Raw genomic sequence first — 24,134 nt, 5'->3', positions numbered from 1 at the left:
GGTCTGAGGGGGAGCCAGCTGTGTGGGGCAGTGCATGTGCCTAAGAGGATGGGTGAGAGCTGCCCAGAGCATTGTCCAGCTGAGCTCAGCATGGCTCCTTGCAGAGTGTGCGGGGGGCTCTCCGAAAGCGAAGCGTTCAACCCCAGCACCTCCTAGCGCTGAGAGATAGGAAGGACCATCCAGAGCCCCAGCATGTCGGCCTGCCAGGTCATTGAGGGCCTGTTCTCAGCCCATGGTCCGGGGCTTGAGCTCCCTCTTGTTTCTGCAGGCCCTGCTCTGCCCCTTCTCTGGGAGGCTATTCCCAGGGGAGGCTGTCTTCCTGCCCCACCAGCTCTGCCCCGACACCACACTCAGTGATCCCCTCCCTCCTTGGCATTAATGCCCTCGGGGTGTCTGTGGGCTGCTACCATGTCCCTCCTTCCGCATCCCCTAACCACACTAAGCTGTCAGGACTGAGGCTGTGGAGATTAGTGTCTCCAGCCTGCTGGTATCTTTGACCCCTTTCCAGTTTCTTGGCATCTCTGGCAATGCAGTGCCCTGTGTGGGGGGTGTGATCACAGCCCACCCATGCGGTATGGGGCAATCGCTTCCCTGCTCCAGAGTATGGGGTCTGTCTGCAGCCCAGCGCTGTGCTCGCCATCTTTGTAGCCTCATCACCTTGTGTCTGGCACGCTGGCCACTCACTGTGAGTCCTGAGGCATTTCGGATGTGCCTGTATACACGCTCTCTCGGTGCCCATGTCTCTACTCTCTCCAGGTGCCCCTGTGTCAGTGCTCTGTCCTGGCAGACTCTGACACTTCTCTCGGCCGGGTCTCTGCTCTGAGTGTCAAGCACTGGCTGCTCGCTCCCTGCTCCAGCCCTTAGCGAAGCTGTTCAATATTGATTACAGCCTCTCTTTGTGTACCCCTTAGTCAGCTCTCAGCCAAGCTTCCACGTGAATATTAGTCATCTCCTTTACTGAGCTGTTCAGCGCGACCCTGCTGCTCTTCCCAGGGGAGATGTTCGGCCCTTTCTCTCTGTTGCTGATTCTCCTTTGGCCACTGTCACAGGCCTGTGATCCTAGCTTGGCCCATGGAAATGATTTGCAAGTGAGATTTCCTGGGAGACCCCAGCAAATCCTTTGCTGAAATCCAAATGGGAAAGGGAAGTGTCCTTGGCAGGCCCATTGGTCCCACCTGCCATCTGCTTCCCTCTGGGCAGGGCAAATGTGGCCTGACCCCAGCACACCCCAGAGAAAACCCCATTCTGGGTGGGTCACTATGTGCAAATGCTCCATCCCTCCTGCTCCCCTGCGGCATTATGCCAGCAAGTCCGACGAGCTGCGGCCTCTGGGGCTGGCTGCATTCGTTGCCTCCATCTGACATCCAGCATTTTAGAGGTGACCATAGCAACTGTGGCTAGAGAAACCCACTGGCACCTTGGCCCTTCCAAGGCTAGGAACAAAACCCACCCACAAGGCTCTTACAACACTCGTGTGCAGTGTGCATGGTGCCCCCAGGGATGGAGATGGGGAGTTTTGTGAGTGGCACAGATAGTGATGCAGCCAGCCATGAGGTGTGGGGCTTTCCCCGATGTGGGGCTCACCCCGATGTAGTTGGGTGCCCCACCTGTCCTGCTCTCAGGAGCCTGTGGCTTGTATTTCCTCCCCCTCCCCCAAGCCCTTCCACTGGCGGTCTGCTTCTAAACTTGCTCCAGCCTTGCGGCAGAGCACAAGCCCCTCCCTGTGGAGAGGGGGAGTCATGCCCTGCCCTGGGACACTCTGTGTCCCAGTGATATTGCAGGGTGGAAGAGGACACGTGTCGTCCTCAGGGTACCCCCCACATTGTGCGTGTGCTGTGCGCTGCTGGCTCCCTCGTGCCCCTGGGAGAGGCTGGAGCTGGTGCACCGACAGGCAGACGCTGGCCCTGAGGCTCTGTCCAGCCCCCAGTGCAGAGCACCTCCCCGTCCTCTGGCTTGCTGGTGCCATTCCCTATGTGTGTGTGGCTAGGAGGGAATAGCACCTTGGCGTTGGGCACTGCTGGGGCTCAGGTGGGGTCTGGGCGGCCTCAGCTGAGTGCCACCAGGAGGAGCCAGGGTGCTGGGATGATGCTTCCCCTCTCCTGGCCCCAAACACAGCCCTGGAAATTGCAGCCCCATCCAGGGGCCATTGAAGCTGCTCCTGGCCTGTCTGAAGAGCAGTGAGTGGTGCTGCTCTGATCCCTCTGAGCTGGGACTGTGAAGAACACCCCATTGTTTACCAGCTCCAGGCTCCCACACTGCTGTGAGCCCAGTGGGCAGAAGACGAGTGGGGCGGCCAGTGAGCTCTGTGTGGCAGGGCTGCGGGTGCTGTGCCCCACTACCAGGCCAAGGTATTGACTCTGCTTTCCCTTCGATGCCCTCAGGAGCCCCCTGAGGATGATGCCAACATCATTGAGAAGATCCTTGCCTCCAGACTGGTGCAGAAGGAGGTGAGTGTCCCTCCCCTCCTGTGTCTAAAAATGGGAGACACCTGGGCACAGCTCTGGCATACTGACATGGCCCTATGGCTGCCCATGGCCTCCTCGCTGGGGGCTGAGGCAATGTGATGTCACACCGTTGGGGGTTGGACACCCCCAAGGAAGAGGCATAGCCCACTGACCGGGAGTCCCCCTTCCCCAGGAGTCAGCCCCTGCTGCCTCCCATGAGCATCTGCTCTGGGCTTTCTCAGGATACAGTGGGCACGATGAGAGAAGGGCTCTGATTGGCTGACTATGGCCATTGCTGGGCCTGGGTGAGGCCAGCAGAGGAGCCTCACAACAGAGCAGCTCCATGAAGGGCAGAGATGGGAACACTGCCCTTTCTGGAGCAGCGGGGTGGACTGCGGGGTTGGGACAAGGTGCGTGAAAAGGGGTCTGACAGAGCCTGCACATCCCAAAGGGGCAAGTACTGGGTCCCCACAGTGCCAGCTGTGTGCAACTTCTACTGGATCCCACACTTCTGGGGTGTGGTAGATCCCAGCGCTTCCTGTGGGTGGGGCTAACGTGGTGCCCACCTGGCCTTGGGCAGGGGAAGGCCGTCGCCCATCAGTCGGGCAGTGAGCCAACGCGGGTGGGAGCCTGGGCCTGGTGAGCTGTTGGCATGTGGCTGCCCTTTGCGGAAGTGTGTTCTGGGGCAGCACATGGAGGAAGTTCTGTCTCTCTGTTACCTTCCTGGCCCTCCACTGAAACCTCGAGTTAGACCTGGGGCAGCGCTCGTCATCTTCCCAAGCCCCATGCTGCTCCGCTCTCCTCTTCGCTGTCTCCCGTGCTCCTGTTCTGCCTCCAGTTTACACACAGGCCAGAGGAGCAGAGTCGGAGCCCTGACCAGGGGAGAGGTCCCTGGCCCCGCACCCCTTCCCTGCGCTGGCTGGTGCTAACCCGCTCACTCTTGGTTTCAGGTTCACCCGGGCGGCCTGGCCTATGAGATGGAGGAATTCTACGTCAAGTACAGAAACTTGTACGTGCAACGTCTATGTTCTGTATTGGCACACGTGCTGTGTGCAGAGTTGTGTGTGTGCACGTGCTGTGTGGAGAAGTATGTGCGTGTGCGTGCACGTGGTGTGCGCAGAGAGGTGTGTGTGGCCGTACGCTGGGTGCGGAGTGTGTCTGAGGAAGTGCTGTGTGCGGAGGTGTGTGCACGTGTGTGCCCCATGCTGCTCCCCTCGCACTAGCGCCCACCTTGCTGGGATGGCTGCCAGCTTGATGCAAACCCAGCCTGTGCTAGCTCTGGCTAGGTGCTTGGAACCTCTCCCCCTGGGCTTCCTTCTGAGCCCATGCCCCTGGCAGGGTGTTAGGAACAGGAAGTCGCTGCCATCCTTGGCCATGGAGCTCAGTCTCAGCTGTACTGGAGCCATTTGTTTCCCCAGCCTCTGGCCTTGTGTTACAAACCAAGGGCTTAGTGCAGTGGGGGGGTCACTGAGAGCTCCTTCATGCTGGGAGGGGGGCGGGATCGCGACCCACCAGGCTTTCATATTTGCCTGCCTGTTGTTCCGCAGCTCCTACCTGCACTGCAAGTGGGCGACGCTGGAAGAGCTGGAGAAAGACCCCAGGATCTCTCAGAAGATAAAGCGCTTTCGGAACAAGCAGGCCCAGATGAAGCATATCTTCACAGAGGTGAGGCCATGGCCAGGCGGCTGACACTTCTATCTCCTCTCTGGAGAGCTGGGCTAGTCGAACTGGCTGGGTGCTGCTCGTGAGCCCCGGCTGGGCACTGCCGTCTGCCATGCTCTCTGCCCAGCTGTCCCCAGTTACAGTGCAGGAGCTTCAGCTTGACGGCTGGCTTAGCCAGACCTGCCCCAGCTCTGTTCTGAGCGATGCGACCCAGCTGGAGGCAGCCAGGCAGCCTTTCTCCTAGTCCTGGGGCTGGCTGCTAGCTCCAGCCCAATGCCAGTGGGTTGAAGGGGATACTGGATGGACTCTGCTCCTTGGCTCACGTGTGTATGATCAGGAGAAGCCTCACAGCAGCCCAAGCAGACGGGGGGAGAGGTATTCAGCAGTGCCTGTGGGGCCAGTGACACCCCCCACAGTGCCAGACATGACTGCAAGCTGTCAGCCCTGCTGCCCCCAACCCACCGTGGCTCTGGGGGATCACACTGACAGTCCACGTTTGTCTAAGGAAGGACATAGGGCTCAGGCCAGCATTGCCACATGTGAGCTAACCCAACCCCCTGTGGCTTGTCCCTGGCATGGGCACCTCGTGCCTCAATTTAGCAGGTCATGTTCACTTTGATCAGGGGGTGTATGGTGCCATCGTGCCAGGGCAGTGTGCAGTGGGGCAGTGTGAGCCGGGGCATGCGGCACCATCGTGCCAGGGCAGTGGGGCAGTGTGAGCCGGGGCATGCGGCACCATCGTGCCAGGGCAGTGGGGCAGTGTGAGCCGGGGCATGTGGCACCATCGTGCCAGGGCAGTGGGGCAGCGTGAGCTGGGGCATGCGGCACCATCGTGCCAGGGCAGCGTGTATCAGGGCAGTGTGAGAAGGGGCGTGTGACACCATCGTGCCAGTGCAGCGTGTATCAGGGCAGTGTGAGAAGGGTGTGTGTGGCACTATCATGCCAGGGCAGTGTGTATCGGGGCAGGGGATGTATAACATGGGGTGGCATCTGCATCTGGACTCCTCTTGCAGCCCATGAAGTATCTCTGCTGCAGGAGTGGGGGCAGCGTGGCTCCCTGGAGAGCCCTCTGGCATTACGCACTCATCTGTGCAGTGTGCCTGCTCATGGTGCGGGCGAGCGAGATCTCCTGGGGCAGGGCTGTTGCAGGGAGAGAAGGAGCCATAAACACCCAGGCCCTGCTCGGCTGCTCCCTCCCCCTCCGCTTTGTGAGCAGATTGGAAGCCGTTTCCTAACATTCACAGCCATTTCCTAACATTCACTCCGGAGATATTTGCCGGCGGCTCCTGTGCCATGTCCTGGCGAGTGTAAATCAGCGTTGAGGAAATGGCAATGTCTTTGTAAGCATGGCTGTAAACCCTCAGGGGCTCCGACTCCCAGCCCTTGCCCAGTGTGCAGACGCAGTGTCCCTACTGGAGAGCATCGTGCCCCTAACCCCGGGCAGGGTGCAAGTCGTGCTCTGACTCGGCCTCTAAGCTGTGCAACAAGGAAACCCATCTCCTTCCCCTCCCTCCTCACAGCCTGCCAGGGTGGCAGTGACCCCTCTGCAGCTTGCTCCTGCCAGGGAGAGTGGTGGGACTGTGGGGAGGTGAGGGCCCCTACAGCTTGGTGCCAGGCTCCGGGCTGTTGGCTGTGTTGAGCTGGCCGAGGAGAGTCAGGTGGGGCTGTGTCTGGCAGGTGACCCGGGTTGCTGAGGTTTGCCAGGACGGAGGGGTGTGAAGGCCTGCTTGGGGCTGTGTCTGGCCGCTCATCGGCGGGAGCCCTTGGACTCACGAGCACACAGGGCCGGGCTCTGAGCTAGCTTGTGCCCTAGGTGTGAGCTCCTCGCTCGCTGAGCTCAGGCAGACATTCCTTCCCATCAGCGGCAGCACAGAGCCAGCATTCTCATGCGTTCTAGAGCAGCAAGGGGCCTGCTCTCCCGACACCTCCCTGGTGGCCCCCTGGAGGCAGATGCAGGGGCCAGCTCCGGTATGTGCTCCCTGCACTGTGGAGCCCTGGGACCATGTCCCTTTCACCCTCGGGTCTGCTCGGCCCAGCAGGCAAACTGAATGTGTCGCTCTCTCTCCTCCCGCTGCACCAGCCTGACGAGGATTTGTTCAACCCAGACTACGTGGAGGTGGATCGGATCCTGGAGGTGGCTCACACGAAGGACTCTGACACTGGGGAGGTGAGTGCCACCCCTAGCATGCAGCTGCTCTTCATTTGGAAGCGGGGGGAGCAAGGCACAGTGGGGAGGGCAGAGGTTGTGCCCAGGGGGAGCTCAATGGAAGTGCCCTGGGAAGGCAAGTTTATTTACCTGTTTATGGGACCTGCCGAGAGCTGTGGGTTTCAGGAACACTGGTTCCAGGGTAGTTATTACCAAGTGCTGACTCAGCAAACCCAGAGGGAAGAAGTGCTGGGAGCAGGGGGCTAGAAATGCGGTGATCCCCTGAGGCTGGCACTGAGTCCCTGCCTGATCCTTGATCCCTAGCCTGCAGAGAATGGTGTGTTGTGTTCCTTGTCGCCTGGCATCTGGGGCCTGGGGAGGAGACCTTGAACCCTGAGGGCCTAGCCCATGCAGGGGGATATTTGGGCCAGGTTTGGATTGAGCAGAGGTCTGGGTCTGCATGGCCTGAGTGTGCATGTCTTCACGTGTGTACATGCAGGCAGGCAGGCTCATGTGCATGTCTTCACGTGTGTGAGTGCATGTCTTTGTGTGTGCAGTACATGCAGGCAGGTGGGCTGGCACTCATGGGTGTGCTCGCTAATGCTGGGGGCTTACACCCCATGGGGCAAGAGAATGCGTGGCCCCCGGTCCTCACCTTCCAGAACATGTCCCCCTCCCTGATTCCGACGCACCTCTCCTTGCGCTGCAGGAGGTGACCCACTACCTGGTCAAATGGTGCTCGCTGCCGTATGAGGAGAGCACCTGGGAGCTGGAGGAAGACGTTGACCCTGGAAAAATCAAAGAGTTCGAGACCTTGCAGATCCCACCAGAGATCAAACATGTGGTAAAGTACCCTTCGGCTTCTTGGCCGCTCTGTGACACGGGGAGAGGGAGGCCTGTTAGCACAAGTGCTGGTTAAGTGCTTCTGATGTCCCTGGATCCTGGCCTGCCACCCCTGCTGTTCTGATCCTGAGCCCCCGCCCAGCACTGCTGATGCCCCACAGTCCTGACCTGCAGCCCCTTGCTGTTCTGATCCTGAGACCCCTCCACAGTGCTGCCAATGCCCCTCAGTCCTGATCTGCAGCCCCCTGCTGTTCTGATCCTGAGACCCCTCCACAGTGCTGCCAATGCCCCTCAGTCCTGACCTGCAGCCCCTTGCTGTTCTGATCCTGAGACCCAGATCCCCTGCATCCCCCACGTTTGGGGTGGGGAAAATCAGGTGCTGGGATCTAGGGGCTGAGGCCTTGCTGTTGATCAGCTGATGCTTGCTAATAATTTTGAAACCTCTTTCCCAAGTTTTCCCTTTTCAGCCTGAGCCCAGCATTGTCCCTTGTCCCTAGTCTGCAGCTATACCTCGCTGAGCACTAGCCTGTTCTTCTCCCTGGGTCATGCTCTCTACTCCCCCTTCTAGGAGCGCCCCGCTTCTGAGTTCTGGCAGAAACTGGAGAAGTCACGGGACTATAAGAATAGCAACCAGCTACGGGAGTACCAGCTGGAGGGGATGAACTGGCTGCTCTTCAACTGGTACAACAGGTGAGCAGGGGCCGGAGCACGCCCCACCACAAGGAGCGCTGCTGGTGTTTCACATGTCAGTGGCCAGGGGGAGTGTTGTGCCATTGGAGGGGAAGGGTGCTTCCTGAAGCAGATGCATGAGCTATGCCTACGGGAATTCTGCACCAAAACATTAGCAATTCTGCGCACAATGTTCTAAAATTCTGCATATTTTATTTGTCAAAATAACACTATATAATCATGCCAGTTTCAATTATTTTGGTAATTTATTTCAAAATACCTATTAGCAGGTATGTCTGTAACCATATGGACAGCAACAAAAAATTCAGGAAATGTGTTTTGACAAATAGATTCCTTACTAGGCATGTTAATACAGAACTCTGAGTAATAATTCCTTTAAACTACAATACAGAAACATATTTACTGCACCCCTCGGAAGCAGTGCAAATATTTGGGGGAATTGGGATAACAGAGGAGCTGAGGGAGAGGGAAGTAATTGCTGGGTAGGCACCCAGGGGGTGATCCTGGAGGATTGTTGGGTGTGGGTGGGAGGGGTATGGAACAGTGTTTTTTTTTTTGGAAGGGGAGAAGAGATTGTTAAGGAGCCTCCCCCATGCAGACCCTGGCTGACCCTTAGCCTTTCTCGTTCAGTCAGGGACATCTGCCCCTCCCCCCATCCATCCCTGCACCACCCCCACTCAGCTACCCCTGTCCCTGTCCCCGTGTCAAGGTTCCTTCCCCTCTCTGAACTCTAAGGTAAAGATGTGGGAACCTGCATGAAAGACCCCCTAAGCTTATTCTTACCCGCTGAGGTTAAAACTTCCCCAAGGTACAAACTTTTACCTTTTGTCCTTGAACCTTTATGCTGCCACCACCAAAGTGTTTAACAAAAATAACAGGGGAAGTGCCCACTTGGAAACATCTCCCCCTCAAAATATCCCCCCCGAGCACTACACCCCCTTTCCTGGGGAAGGCCTGATCAAAATCCTCACCAATTTGCATAGGTGAACACAGACCCAAACCCTTGGATCTTAAGAACAATGAAAAAAGCAATCAGGTTCTTAAAAGAGAATTTTAATTAAAGAAAAACTTCTGTAAAATCAGGATGGTAAATACCTTACAGGGTAATCAGATTCAAAACATAGAGAATCCCTCTAGGCAAAACCTTAAGTTACAAAAAGACACAAAAACAGGAATATACATTCTATTCAGCACAACTTATTTTCTCAGCCATTTAAACAAAACAGAATCTAACTCATATCTAACTAGATTGCTTACTAACTCTTTACAGGAGTTCTGACCTGCATTCCTGCTCTGGTCCTGGCAAAAGCATCACACAGACAGAGAGGACCCTTTGTCCGCCCCCCCCAGCTTTGAAAGTATCTTGTCTCCTCATTGGTCATTTTGGTCAGGTGCCAGCGAGGTTATCTTAGCTTCTTAACCCTTTACAGGTGAAAGGGTTTTTCCTCTGGCCAGGAAGGATTTAAAGGTGTTTACCTTTCCCTTTATATTTATGACACCCCGCATTCCCCCCTCCCCATGTGTCCCTGCACCTCCACTCCCATCAGTCCCTGTCTCCATGCTATCACCCCTCTTGCTCCTGTGCCCCGCCCCGGTTTATGCCTTCCACTAGCCCTTCTGAACACCAGTCTGTGTGACCCCCCAGCAGCCCCGTGTGTCCTGCTCTGCCTGCCCCCACATATCCCATACCTCCTCACCTGGCCCTGCGGGCAGGATGCTGTGAGGAAGGCAGCCCTCCTGCTCCCTCTCTGTGGTGGCTGGCTGCTCCGGCCCTGAGTCAGCTGCCCTCTTTTCTGGTGCCACAGCAGCCCCTGGTGGGCAAAAGGTGTAATTGCAGTGCCTCCCTGTCAGAATCTGTTTTCTGTGAGGAAAAAAAAATTTGCAGGGGACATAAATTCTGCGTGGGCACAGTGGTGCAGAATTCCCCCAGGAGTAATGGGCTTATCACTCCCATGGTCTGATGGGTCACTACTCCCCCTGCTGTCAGGGTGCATGTCAGCAGCAACCAATATAGTTTTGTTCTTTGTAATTTTACCTTTATGATTGTTTAATACCAATGAAGTTGGCTCCTTCCAGATGGCATGAAGTGTGTGCTAGGTGCTGGTGCGTTCCTGGGGCTGGTGAGGCCTCAGGAGAATGAGGACTCCACTGGGCGTCCCTTGGGTAGTTGGTTGGTTGGTGCTGGCCATGCTGGTGTGCCCCTGGCAATAGCAGGGACACAGATGCCCTTAAGAGACAGAAATGTGCACAGTGCTGTGCACTGACCCATGCACAAATACCTGGAGCAGATGGACTTGCAGATGGTTAGCCTTTGCATGCACAGTAGCCTGATTTGTGTGTGCACCCACAGCAGTTGTGTGAGCATTTTCCCACTGACCTTGGGTCTGTAATGTGCAGATATTTTGGTGGCTGGCCCAGGACTACCTTTAATGTGAGCATCTCGTAGTGCTTTAGAGGCCCTAAGTTCCCCCTCCAAACCCCCTGGGAGACCATTCTGTCTGCAGTTCTCCCAGACTCAGAGAGGTGGCATGACCTGCCCAAGGTGGCAAGGCAGGCAGTGTCAGTGCTGTGGGTTCCCCAACATGCTGTGTACATAAGAACGGCCATACTGGGTCAGATCAAAGGTCCATCTAGCCCAGTATCCTGTCTTCTGACAGTGGCCGATGCCAGGTGCCCCAGAGGGGATGATCAGAACAGGTAATCATCAAGTGATCAATCCCCTGTTGCCCATTCCCAGCTTCTGGCAAACAAAGGCTAGGGACACCATCCCTGCCCATTCTGCTAATAGCCATTGATGGACCTATCCTCCGTGAATTTATCTAGTTTGTTTTTGAACCCTGTTATAGTTTTGGCCTTCACAACATTCTCTGGCAAAGCGTTCCATAGGTTGTCTGTGCCTTGTGTGAAGAAAGACTTCCTTTTGTTTGTTTTAAACCTGCTGCCTATTAAATGTGTCCCCATGCGTAATGTGTCCCCATGTGTGTTGTGCTGCATCTGCAGGAAGAATTGCATCCTGGCGGATGAGATGGGCCTGGGGAAGACGATCCAGTCGATCACCTTCCTTTCTGAGATCTTCCTGATGGACATTCATGGTCCCTTCCTCATCATTGCGCCGCTCTCCACCATCACCAACTGGGAGCGGGAGTTCCGCACCTGGACGGAGATGAATGCTATCGTGTACCATGGCAGCCAAATCAGCAGGCAGATGATCCAGCAGTATGAGATGGTGTACAGGGACATGCAGGTGCCTGCCACTCTCAGCTCCCCATGGCCCAGTGACCCTTGGGTCTCTCCTGCTTGGCCACTGGGGTTGTGGATGGATGCCGTGACGGGTTCCCTCTGGGGTGCTACCTGGGACTGGGGTACCCTCTGACTCACCAACCTGGGCTCCCTCTCACACTGTGCTGCTGTGACAAGCTGTAGATTGCTCCCAGACCTACACTCCCACCAGCATTTGCACAGGCAACAACACACCCAGCTGCAGTTACATGCAGGCTGACCAGGCACTGCATGAACCAGCAATAGAGAGGCTACAGCCAACCTCCAGCTCCCCAGCCTAGGACCCCAAAGCTGTACTGTCCTGCCCTGATCGAAACCCCAACCAGATTGAATTTATTATTCAGTTTGCCTCTCCCTCAATGTGGAGAGGAATATGCACGATACGCTTGTGTTAAACCAAGCTGAGATTTTCCCCAGACACTTCAAAGACACACTGGTTTAGATTAAAACATAAAACAAGTTTATTAACTACAAAACCATCTATTTTAAGTGATTATAATAGCAAACAGATCAAAGCAGATTACCTAGCAAATAAACAAAACCGCAAACTAAGCCTAACATACTAGATAGATTGGATACGAAATAGCAATCTCTCACCCTGGCTGATGATACAAGCAATTCACCAGGTTTCCATACACAGGCTAAAAATCCTTTTAGCCTAGGACCAACACTTCCTTTCCCCCAGTCCAGTCTTTGTTCTTTGGGGTTTTCCAGGAGTGTCCTTGTGTGGGAAGTGAGGCCCCTAGGTGATGTCACACCCCACCTTATATAGCTTTAATTTATGGCGGGAACCCTTTTTCCAACCTCAGTTCTCAGCCCCATTTGTGGAAAAATGGAGATCAGTGTCATGTGGTCTGGTCACATGCCCTTGCTGAGTCATAGCTGCCATTACTTACAGGCTGTCTGGAGCATTCTCAGGAAGGCTCACCAGATGAGGAATAAGCTTCTCCTAAGGCCTGTTGTTTCCCCTGATGGCCCATTATCTTGAATAGGCCCTTTCCAACCAGCTGTCTAGACTGGAAGCATCTTGCCTACAAATGAGGTCCCTCAGGTGTAACTACATTTGAAATACAGATATATAGTCAATATTCATAACTTTAGATACAAAAATGAAGTATGCACACAAATAAGATAATCATATTCAGCAAATCCTAACTTTTCCTTAGACACATCACATGACTCATCTTGTACAAATTGCATCATAATTATGTCATAATCATACCCCCATGATGAATATGGGGTGTAGTGTCACAGATACCCCTGGGGTCAGCCTTGCAGCCTGGCTCCCTGCCTAGCTCTGCATCATGAGGAAAGTTTTTCATGAAACGACTGGCCTGGGTGTGCCCAGCACACGGGGCTGCCCTAACTGCAGGGAAGGTGCTCTTGAAACACCCGAGTGATGGGGCGCAATGCGAACCAAGACATGCACTGCTCTTGCAGGAGGGTGGGAATGCCGTGGGTCCCTTCCTCTGCTGAGAATGGGCTCGCCTCCTCCATAGCAGGAGCCTGCTTTTCTGATTCTGGAAAGCGGCAGGTCAGAGGGCACCCTGTGTGTGGGATGTGGTGTGTTGGGAAGGCACCTGCTCTGTGGGGCGCGGAGAGCTGGGGGACACCCAGCCTTAGGGATGGGAGGGGTACCCAGCCTGTGGGGTGTGGATTGTCAGGAGCACCCAATCTCTGTGGGGCACAGGGTGCCAGAGGGATGCGGTGGACCGGGGGGCACCCAACCTGAGGGACGCGGGGGGACCCAGCCTGAGGGACGCGGTGAGCAGGGGGGCACCCAGTCTGTGAGGCGCAGAGGGCTGAGGCGCACCCAGCCTGAGGGATGTGGTGGTCTGGGGGGGCACCCAGCTTGAGAGACGCAGTTTGCTGGGGGGGCCCCAGCCTGAGGGATGTGGTGGGCTGGGGGGCACCTAGCCTGCAGTTTCGGAGTGTCAGGAGCACCTAGTCTGAGGGGTAGGAGGAACCCAGTCTGCAGGATACAGGCCCTTTGGGAGCCCCCTGCACTTGCAGGGAGAGGCCCTGAGAGTCCTGGCTGAATGTGCACTCCAGCCTGCTGTGTGAGGAGAGATGGGCTCGGGAGTCTGCATTTGAGGTGTGGCCTGTCAGGACCACTGTGCAGCCCTGTCCCAGTGTCCCTAAGGGCATCTTCCCAAGAGGCCAGCACTTCCATCTGCGTCACCCTCTGGCTGCTGGAGACCCTCAGGTTTGCTGGTCCCCCTGCTGGCCCTGCGCAAGGCCTATGGCTGCCATTGCAGTGTCACTGCGGCCTGGGATGGCAGTGCCTTCCCCTTGCACAGATACATTGTAGCACACTCTCCGAAATGCCTCTCTGATGAAGCCCCTGGCTCTCTGAAGAGCTGCCGCAGATCAGGGCTGGGCTGCCCAATAGCTGTGGCTAGCTGACCTGCCTGTCTGGGGTGTCCCGCTGCCTGACATGAATAAAGCACTGCCTGGCTTGTGTCTCCTCAGGGTAACCCTCTTCCAGGGATCTTCAAATTCCATGTGGTGATCACCACCTTCGAGATGATCCTCGCCGACTGCCCCGAGCTGAAGAAGATACAGTGGCGCTGCGTGGTCATCGACGAGGCCCATCGGCTGAAGAACAGGAACTGCAAGCTGCTGGAGGGGCTGAAGCTTATGGCTCTGGTGAGAACTCACGGGAGCGCAGAGCGGGCTGGACTCAGCCACATCTTGGTACTGTTCCAGCACAACCAGGGCTTGGCTGTGAAGGGGAACGAGCCCTCCCCATCAACTGGCACGGCTGTCCTTGGGAAGATGCCCTCAGCCTTTGAACCCTGGGCTGTGATTTCCCCAGTTCAGGCTGTGGGGCCTGGTGGGTACTCGGCTGGGGCCCTCCAGGGCAGTGTCAGATGCTGCTGACCCAGCGTGAGATGCTGCCAGAAGGGCATTAGCAGAGGGGCGCTGACCACTTGTGCTCATTACAAGTCTTGTGGCCCAGTTCACTAGAGCAGGGACATTGACCTCAGTTCCTGGCCAGACCACCTTGGCTAATTACATCCCCTGCCCTGTCAGAGGGAGTTGCTGTTCTCCAGCACTCCCTGCCCCATCTGTCCTGCAGTGGTGCTGTGTTCTACTCTAGAGGCAGCTGCTTTCCAGTGATGGGTGGCACAAAGACTGTGTATTAGCAATGGTAAGTAAAGAGCTCTGGGATGAAAGGTGCTCTAGAAACAAGCTCTTTTCTTGGTATTCAGCGAGCTCACAAAGCTGTCAGTGCTGGGATGACGCAGAGGGGTGAAGGCTGAGAAGCAGATCAGTGCCGACTATTGCCGGATGTGTATTGGGCAAACATGGTGCCCCTGGAGAGGGGACCAACATGCTGGTGTGCTCAGGCTAGCAGGCTCTGCTGCACTGCAGAATGGCACTCGTCATAGGGCTTGTGCTGGGCCATAAAAGGGTCCGTGTCTGACTCTCTGGTGCCCCATGTTGGGGGCGGGTTGCCCACACAGCAGCCCTGCGGGCGTGGGCAGTACAAGGCTAATGGGATGCTACTGCAAGCCTCTGCTTTTCATTCTGGCCCCGTTCCCGCGCTGCTCACTGGCTCCTCACCCTCTGCTCTTTGCACGATGCCCTTGGAAAGCTGCAGTCTCCCAGCACCCCCGACTTTCATTCATTCTCTCAGCCGGCAGCTCTTGAAGCTGCTCTCTGCGTGCAGAGCGACCTGGGGATAAATGTGAGTGTTTAACGCAGCACCTGGGGAGCGGCACGAGCTCGCCCTGAGCTCACGCTGGCTCCTGAAGCTGGGTGTACTCGACTGTCCATTGCCCACCCAAAGTCAAGGGCACCATTTCCCTCTGGAGGAGCTGGCCCCATTGGGCTCGCTCAGCTCCAGGCCCCTGCTGGGCCAGTGCCTCCTGTACAAGTACAAGGAACAAGTACAGGCAGTGACTGCCCCACCCAGCCACTGTAGAGACATGGGGCCCTCCAGCAGGTCGCTACTGTCAGCCCCCTTTTATGCCGGCGGCAACGCGAGCCCAGAGCAGTGCCGAGACTTGCCAGCAGTGGAGCTGGGAATAGAATCCTGGAGTTCTGCCTCCCGGTCCACTGATCTCACTGCTGGACCATGGTCCTTCTTGTGGGGGCACAGGGCCTGGCCCAGCGGCACTGAGGAGAACTCCTCTCCAGAGAGCATGGGCAGAGCGAGCTTCCAATGCGGTGCTGCTGCTGAGCTACCGCAGCCCTGCCCTGGCAGCACTCTGGCCTTGGCATCCCTGCTGATCCTGTGACACAGGGACCTGTCAGGGCTGGACAGAGACTTTCCAGTGCATGGCCATTGTGTCCTGACCAGGAATGGCATGGGGGCCTGCTGACCTGGAGCAGATCGGTACCAGTGCCCTGGGCCAGCGGTGGCCCTTCAGACCCTTGGGGTTTGCAGTCTGCTGCATCGCTGCCCTGGCCTCCTGCCCCAGGAGTGAAGTCATGGCTAGGGCAAGTGAGTGTCCCTGGGGCGAGCCTGCCAGCCCCTTTGAACCCGTTGCTCTGACTCTGGCTGCATGAGCTCTGCCCCCTGACGCTGAAGCCCTGACCCTGCTCTGCTCAGGAACACAAGGTGCTGCTGACTGGGACACCCCTGCAGAACTCAGTGGAGGAGCTCTTCAGCCTGCTGAACTTCCTGGAGCCCCAGCAGTTCCCCTCAGAGACGGCGTTCCTGGAGGAATTTGGGGACCTGAAGACAGAGGAGCAGGTACCAGCAGGGCCCAGGGGTGAGGCTCAGGGGCTGGAAGGGCCCAGGGATTGGGCTCAGAGTTGCAGGGGCAGGGTCTTGGGAGGGAGGCTTAGGAGCTGGCGGGGCCCCAGGGCGAGGCTCAGGGACTGTGGGAGTGAGGCTCAGGGGGCAGGGCCCAGGGCTGTGGGGGTGGGGCCCAGCAGCTGTGAAGGCGGGGCCCAGCACACCTGGGCCCCAATCCAGAAACACAATTAAACACATGCTTAACTTTAATCCCAGCGAAGGCAATAGGGCTCCTCCTTGCTGCAAGCGAAGATCCTGCCTGAGAGCACCCCCAGCATCCCCAGCCCCCGTACACCCAGCATCCACGGCACCTGCGTACCGAGCACATCCCCCGCCATTCCCCAGCCCCCACGTGCCCAGCACCCCCCAGCTCCCACACACCCAGCATCCCCAGCTCCCGCACACCCAGCATCCACGGCACCCGCATACCCAGCACATCCCCTGCCACTCCTCGCATGTCCCGCACATCCATAGCCTCTGCATGCTCAGCCCCTGTGTGCTCAGCCCCCCGCAACCTCTGTGTGCTCAGCATTCCCCAGCCCCCGCATGCACCACAGCCCTCGCTTGGCCAGCCCCCTGACAGCCCCTACGCATCCAGCATATCTACAGTCCCCCATATGCCCAGCACCCACCCCGCAGACATGCGGCAGATCTACAGTCCCCTGTACGCCCAGCACCCCCACCCCGCAGACACCCAGCAGATCTACAGTCGCCCGTACGCCCAGCGCCCTCCAGGCCCTGCACGCCCAGGCCCCTGCCCCCCTCCCTGGCCCTGCATGCCCAGCATATCTTCAGCCCCTGCACGCCCAGTACCCCCCTATATGCCCAGCACCCCCCCGCATGCTCTGCATGCCCTGGACGCACAGCCCCCCCAGTCTCCCACATGCACCCCACAGTCCCTATTCACACATAGCATGCCCCCGCACGCTCACCACGACCCCTGCATGCACATGCACAGCACACACCCTAATGCACGCACAGCACCCCCGACCTCCCCTGTACTCTCTACACATCTCCTATATGCTCTGTGCACACTCACACCCCCCTCTGCATGTTCAGCACTCTCACACCCCATGCATGCTCAGCACATCCCTCTGCATCCAGTATACACCCTGCATGCTCACTTGCACGGACCCTACGCATACAGCGCACAATCTCTGGATGCGTACGCATCACCCTTGTGCACACGTCCTTCCTGCTGCTCTCCATTCCCCAATGTAAAGACGCAAAGGGGGCAGTTAAATCCATGTGTCAGTGGCTCTGCTCTGGAAAAGCTGTGCCCTTTGGGGTAGGCTCTTGCCATGCGCAGTCAGCTGGTTCTGCACACCCCCTCCGGAATCCCTGGTGTTGTGTCCATCTGGAGGCCTCTGCTGCTGCTGTTTGAGAGCCTGGGTGGAGCTTGCAGAGTCTGCCCCTCCTCACTGTGCAGCGGGTTTGGGCTCATGGAGCCATAAAGCAAGCAGCATCCCAGTGGGACTGGAGCCCTGGACCTCCCTTCTGCTCACAACAGTTCAGAGCAGCTGTCTGCATTGTGACAGCAACACTTTTTGTGCCCACAAGGGGAGCAATCGCACTGGGGCATATGGGGCAGGCTCACTTTAGGCAGGAGCTGGGTATAAACTGGGTGCTCAGAGGGAGGCAGTGAACTGTGCAGTGAAGGTTCACAAGGGCCTCTGCTCAGCAGGCGTCTCTCAGACCCTCTGCTCCCTGGCCTGCCTGCTCCTGGGAATGAGCTGGGCTCTGGGGAGGAAGCCAGGCTCACTGGCAGAAGTGTTTATGAGCTCTGGGTGCACGGCCAGGTAGTCACACACCTGCCCGGGTGAAAGCAGTGGGCCTGCACGGGTGTAACCAAGCCCAGCCCAGCCCAGCCCGGCTCTCAGACCCCAGTGCAGTTTGCAGGGCTGGCAGCTGGAGAAGTCTTCTCTCGGTGTCAGCAGAACAGACTTGCCTTGGTGTCCCTGGGAGGAGATTAGCACAGAGACCTCACGTGCATGGTGGCTGCCCCAAGAGGGCTCTGCACTTGTCTTCACTGCCTGCCATGCACACGGCGGGGGGGACAGTGCGTCTGCGCTTGTCCTGGGCAGGTGAAGAAGTTACAGTCAATCCTGAAGCCCATGATGCTGCGGCGGCTGAAGGATGATGTGGAGAAGAACCTGGCGCCCAAGCAGGAGACCATCATCGAAGTGGAGCTGACCAACATCCAGAAGAAATACTACCGGGCCATCCTAGAGAAGAACTTCTCCTTCCTGTCCAAGGGCGCCAACCAGCACAACATGCCCAACCTCATCAACACCATGATGGAGCTGCGCAAGTGCTGCAACCACCCCTATCTCATCAACGGTGAGCCATAGGGCATGGGGCACCAGGGGCAGGACACGCCAAGATGCCCAACCTCCTCAGCACCATGAGCTGCACCAGTGCTGCAGCTGCCCTGCCTCATGGTGGTGAGGGGCTCCTTGGTGCTTTTCAGCAGCTCCCACCCCGGGGCAATGAGTGAGGTGTAGTCATTACTCTCCGTAGTTCTGGCCACTTACCAGCTTCCTAGACCACCTGGCTCGGGTGTCGGGCCTGGCTCTGGCAGCAGCTGGGGCCTGCTACCCCGTGGTGTGTGACAGTGGAGAGCAGGGCTAGGGCAGCTGTGCCCAGGCAGCAAGGATGGCTGTGCTCGGGCAACGCAGGTGGGCCACAGCTCTAGCCAGGCCTGATTTCCCCTTCTGCTTTGTAGGGGCGGAGGAGAAAATCCTGGAAGATTTCCGTAAGTCGCACAGCCCAGAGGCGCTGGACTTTCAGCTGCAGGCCATGATCCAGGCGGCTGGCAAGCTGGTGCTGATTGACAAGCTGCTCCCCAAGCTGATCGCCGGTGGGCACAAGGTGCTGATCTTCTCCCAGATGGTGCGCTGCCTGGACATCCTGGAGGACTATCTCATCCAGAGGCGGTCAGTACAGCGCTGCCTGGCACTCCCCAATCCTCCCGCCCTGCTGTGTGTTCCAGTCCTTGGGCACATGCCCTCTCGACCCTCCCTGCCCACACAGAACAGGCTGGGCAAGAAACTTGGGCTGTGCCCTGGTGTGCAGTGCAGGGGAGCGTGGCGACGCCCTGCTCTCGAAGCAGCACCGCCGCCTGGGGGGGCCCAGCTAGCTGCAGCCAGCTCACCGCAGCTTTCCTCCTTCAGCACACGCTGCTCACTTGGTCCTCAGCAGCCTCCTCTTCCTCACTCCATTCTCTACTCGCCCACCCCAGACTCTTGGCCCCTCGCTGCAGCCCAGCCAGCTGGGTCTCCCCCTCTGTGCTAAGCCTCCAGGGGCTTAGCCCGGCCAGGTGTGCAGGGCAGGGGTCACTGGGCTTTGGTGTGCTCCCTGCACCGCTGAGTCAGCACTCAGTCTCGCCCAGCTCCCCCTTGGCTAGGGTGGAGAGCGCCAGGCAAGAGCCACGTGGGAGACTGCGGAGAGTGGTGGTAGATCGGGGTGATGCTCGAGTGTCAGGGCCATTCCCAGGTGCTCTTGGGGAGATCCTGGGTGTCCTGGTAGCTGCATAGACCCTTGCTCCTGGCCCCTCTCTCTGCCCATCTCCAGCCCCCCGTCGCAGCTGCCACGGCCATATTCCCTCCAGTTACTTTCACACTGGGCTGTGGCTGGGAGATGAGAAGTGGCCAGAGCAAGTGGCAGGAAAATGGCTTAGAGATGCTGCTCTGTTATTTACATGGATCAGCCCATCCAGCCTCTCTGCCCTGCTCCTCACCCTCACCTGCCTTGCCCACACCCTTCACCCACTGTGCTCACACCCTGCCTTGTCCACTGTAAGGAACCTAGCGGTCACAGCTGGGCTGGGGTCCACACAGCAGGGATGGCAGTCAGTGAGCTAGAGCGGGGTTCAATTAGCAAGATTCAGGGTCAAAGTCAGGCCGGGGTGGGAGATCAGAGATCAGCAGTAGTACCAGGCTGGAGGCAGGAACCAGGGTCAGACAGGCCAGGGTCAGAGGCCGAGACGAGGTTCTGGAGTTGCAGCAGGCCCAAAGTCCGTGTAGTGCCCAGACAACTTCCTGGGGCACCCTCCAGGGTTCAATAGGACACTTGGCCAGTCAGAGGGCTGTCACTCTTGGTCTCTGCGACGCCTGCTCTCCACACTGCCCCATGGCTGGGGATCTGCATGGCCTCCCAGTGCACTGTGGGAACGTCAGCCATCTCAGGCTCTGCAGACCTGGGCTCTAGTTCCTGGATCCTTACATCAGCGGGGCTTACCCACCCTGTGCCATGCTCTGTCATGCCCACTGCCAGTGAGCTCTGAGGTCAGTTTGCAATGAGTGATGGTCCCAAGCCGGGTGGTAGCCGAGCTGTGTTCAGTGCAGGCTGTGGAGAAAGGCCCCTGCACACCCCTGTGTGCTTCCCCCAGCACAGAGCAGCCTCAGGACCCTGCCCATGCCTGTTGTACCATAGCCACAAAGGGGGTGATTCTTTCATTCTGTTCTTACCCTGTGGGAATATGTCTGCCTCCTGGGGCAGCGTCACACGGCTCTGTGCCATCAGCGTGTGGGGAGTGGGGGTGGGGATGGGAGTGGATCTGGCCCCACCTATCCAATATTCCCAGGGAGCCTCACTACCATCTGCCCCAGTGGTGAGTGTGGAGGCCTGTTCCTACTGTGCAGCATCTTGTCCGGAGAGCCCCCCTCAGTGCTGGCTCGCCCAGAGATCTTAGAGCGTCGTTCCCTGGGCACACCCTGGCTTGTCTGTTGGCCCGTCTTGGGAGTGTCCGGGTGAAGACAGGACCCTGTGGGCTAAGGCTCCCCTGTGCCTATCGCTCCTTCCCCAGAGCCCATGGGAGCCTCGTGGCCGAGTGCTGAGCTGACATGCTGTTCAGTGGCCCTGCCGCCACAGAGAGGAGAAGTCTGGTTCCTGGTGGGGAATCAACAGCTGGCGCTGGCTGGCCCCAGGGAGCCCAGGTTGTGCGAGTTGCTTAACTCACAGGATGCCTATCAGGAGGCCACATCCATCATGACCAGCAGAGCAGAGTGTCCTCAGCCCACAATCACCCACTGTGTACTGGGGCCGGAGCTAGCAGGTGCAGGCTGCACTGCCTTCCTGTGTGGGAGCCTCGGTGGGAGGGAACCCTGCAGAACGCTGCCCCCAGGGTCAGGCAGGGGCAAGGCCACAGGGTCTGCTGGCCAGGTCATGGCCCCCTCTGTTGCAGTGTGGGCTCCTGCTGGCCTCCTGTGAATGCAGGCATAGAGTTCTGAGCAGCGCAGGCCCCTACACAGGTTTCTGACGGAGCCGCCCCTGGCCCTGTCTCTGCTCCAGAACGGCAGCGCTTCCTGCCCTCAGGTGTTGCACAGCCCGTAGGCCCCTGTGCCACATGGGGTTGGCTGCCCTTGGCCCCAGGAGCAGGAAAGCCGGGGTCCTTGTGCCTGCATGGAATGAGTGTCCTGGAGCTGCCAGAGCAGCTCTGAGTCTGGTGGCTGGCACCCCGTAGCTCCAGGAGCTGGGTCTGCGGAGATGAGATGCCCTACTCTGCATGGTGCAGGCTGTATGGTGACCTGGCCGTGTCCCCCGTTCCCTGTCTGAACAGATACACCTATGAGCGCATCGATGGGCGGGTGCGCGGGAACCTGCGCCAGGCTGCCATCGATCGCTTCTGCAAACCGGACTCAGACCGCTTCGTCTTCCTCTTGTGCACCAGGGCGGGAGGCCTGGGCATTAACCTCACAGCTGCCGACACCTGCATCATCTTCGATTCAGACTGGAACCCACAGAACGACCTCCAGGTATTGCAGAGCAGGGCCGTGATGGGGTTGGTGGGGCGAGAGGGGTGGGGGGGTTTGCATGAATAATAGTGCTGATTAGAGCAGAGGAGTTGTGTGCCAGCCACTGGAACCATGGGACAAGGCCCCGCCCATCGCTGGGGACAGCCAATGGGACCACGGGACAAGATACCACCCACAGCTAGGGCCAGTTAAAGAAGGCCAGCCCAGGCAGCCAGAGCAGAGTGGTGCTGGAAGTGCCGCACAGTAAGGAGCAGCTGTGCTGGGGGGTCAGGAGCAGGGGGAACCTTCCCTCCCCTCGGGTGCCTGCTCCAGCATGGCCCCCGCGGGGTCGGGGGATGCGGAGTTGGTCGCCGAGAGCTTCCTGGCTTCAGCATGGCCTGCACTGCCGTGAATGGAATCCCCAGATGAGGGCAGCTCAGGTGCAGGGGGTGCTGAGTCCAGAACAGGCCTCTGCATCACGTCCACATGGCGCTCACTGCCCCTTGACTGGCCAAGGCGGCTCCTTAGGGGTGGGTCCTTCAGGTCAGCGCTAGGACACCTTGTTGAGGCGGAGGCAGGGCTCTGCCCGTTGTGCTCCGGGCAGGGGTGAGGGCTGGGCTCAGCCCGTTGTGCCCTAGGGCTGCTGTAGTGGTTGCTGCAGGCAGAGCCGTGCCTATGCTGCCCGCATGCTGTATTTGACGCTGTGACCTTTGCTGTCCCAGGCACAGGCGCGCTGCCACCGGATCGGGCAGAGCAAGGCCGTGAAGGTCTATCGCCTCATCACCAGGAACTCCTACGAGCGCGAGATGTTCGACAAGGCCAGCCTCAAGCTGGGCCTGGACAAGGCCGTGCTGCAGGACATCAACCGCAAGGGCAGCACCAACGGGGTAGGCTGCCTGTCTGTCTGCCATGGGAAGGCTCCTTGCCGTGTTCCCCCGAGTGACTGTGTCTGTGCGTGCCCCCAGTGCCCTTGGCTGCGCAGAGGGGGGCAGGACTGAGCCTCCGGAGTAGGCCTGTGGCCAATAGCGCAGGACAGATCCCACTCGCTTGCCCGCACAGCACGGGTGAGTGTGTGGAGCCAAGGCTTCATGCAGACCCTGAGGAGGATCCATGTCCCTGACAGAACAGATTTCAGGTACCTCTGCCATGGACATCAGTCCTGTCCTGCAGCATCCAGCCCAGCCCCCCAGCGCTGCCAATGCCCCTCAGGCCTGACCTGCAGCCCCCTGCTATCCCAGCTCTAGAGTTGCTCATCTAGCCATTGGCTTGCCCTGAGCAGAGGCTTCCACCCCGCTAGGTTTATTGTGGCTCTGGATGGATGAATGTCCATTAAGGACTGAGTTTTGAGCCTACCCCAGGATCTTGGGGGCGCTGAGATCCCACATTGATGGAGCTGAGTGTACCCAAAGGTGCCTTGTCCCCTGCTATCAAAACTAACCACCATGGATGGGAACTGCCTGCGAGAGAGCAGAGGGCATGTGGTGGTCTTGCTGTGCCCAGGCGGCGCTGCCAGCGAGACGAGGTCATGACAGCTTAGCAGGAAGTGTGAAAGCACACTAACAGCTTCCAGTAACAGAGCTGGGCCTGGGTCTTGGGGGCCGGGGCCTGTAGGGCTCTCCCATTTCGGACTCTGAACTTTCCTAGCACTGTGACCAGCAGGGGTGGCCAGTTGCCCCATGGCATCATAAACAAAATAGCTTAAAGACCCGTCACACCCATGTGACAGTCCTGATTCCCAGGGAAGTGTCTGGGGGTGGGGGTAGGAGAAGGGCCAGGTACCAGTGTGGAGAAGGTGAAGTCTTGTACCTTGACTGGATCATTCCTAGCCCAGAGGAAGCTGCAGAGCCCTGCTGCGAGTGTGTGGGCAGGTCCCCTGCCCAGAAGGGCGGCTGCATTAACAGGAGTTCCAGGGGGCAGCCAGGCAGAGGGGCTGTGGTTTACCCAGCCTTTTGCCTCACTTTCCCTCTGTGTATTTGTTTGATCTCACCCAGATCCCTCCCTGTCCACTCTTGGGTCAGGAGCGGGCTGTGTCTGGGGGCATCCAGCTGCAGTCTAGCACAGTCATTGCAGGCTCTCGCAGTTCCATAGGCACCATCTGCAGGGATGGGCGCTGCAGTTCCAGTTAGTACCATGGCTCTGGGACTGTTAGATGCCCCTTCCTTCAAGGGCTGGCTCGGGGAGGGAGCCTCCGTCCCCCATGCCTGCACTCCCAGCCTAGCCCCGGCTCTGGGGCGGCTGGCACAGTGCTGACATCCTGTATCTTTTGCAGGTGCAGCAGCTCTCAAAGATGGAGGTCGAAGACTTGCTACGGAAAGGAGCATACGGGGCTTTAATGGACGAGGAAGATGAAGGCTCCAAGTTCTGCGAGGAAGATATTGATCAGATCCTGCAGCGCAGAACCCAAACGATCACTATCCAGTCGGAGGGGAAGGGTTCCACCTTTGCCAAGGTGCCGTTTACACTGCCTGGGGAGCTGCCTGCCTTCTTTGGCAGGGCAAGGGTGGGGTGCACTGGGCAGATGGGACACAGACTTCGTTTCCCTGGTCTTGGCTTGGCCTGTTGCTTTCTGAGCATCCCTGTGTGTG

The 24,134-nt window shown here is 58.2% G+C and overlaps 1 protein-coding gene across 4 annotated transcripts in view; it reads left to right on the top strand.

Moving 5' to 3' along the window:
* CHD6 (chromodomain helicase DNA binding protein 6) overlaps positions 1-24,134 on the top strand; it is a 183,065-nt gene that overhangs the window by 99,647 nt on the left and 59,284 nt on the right. For all 4 annotated transcript variants that reach the window (XM_073309956.2, XM_073309953.2, XM_073309955.2 and 1 more), the window contains 14 exons: positions 2,382-2,447; positions 3,395-3,453; positions 3,992-4,109; positions 6,187-6,273; positions 6,962-7,096; positions 7,664-7,785; positions 10,786-11,029; positions 13,537-13,713; positions 15,626-15,769; positions 17,899-18,154; positions 18,540-18,750; positions 21,375-21,570; positions 22,272-22,436; positions 23,819-23,998. In XM_073309956.2, the coding sequence (XP_073166057.1) occupies positions 2,382-2,447; positions 3,395-3,453; positions 3,992-4,109; positions 6,187-6,273; positions 6,962-7,096; positions 7,664-7,785; positions 10,786-11,029; positions 13,537-13,713; positions 15,626-15,769; positions 17,899-18,154; positions 18,540-18,750; positions 21,375-21,570; positions 22,272-22,436; positions 23,819-23,998 (2,160 nt within the window). The remainder of the gene's footprint in view (positions 1-2,381; positions 2,448-3,394; positions 3,454-3,991; positions 4,110-6,186; positions 6,274-6,961; positions 7,097-7,663; positions 7,786-10,785; positions 11,030-13,536; positions 13,714-15,625; positions 15,770-17,898; positions 18,155-18,539; positions 18,751-21,374; positions 21,571-22,271; positions 22,437-23,818; positions 23,999-24,134) is intronic.

Source organism: Lepidochelys kempii, chromosome 13, assembly GCF_965140285.1.
Source record: "Lepidochelys kempii isolate rLepKem1 chromosome 13, rLepKem1.hap1, whole genome shotgun sequence".
Lineage (NCBI taxonomy): Eukaryota > Metazoa > Chordata > Testudines > Cheloniidae > Lepidochelys > Lepidochelys kempii.
Note: the sequence above shows the minus strand (reverse complement) of the source record. Positions and strands in the feature narration are given on the sequence as shown.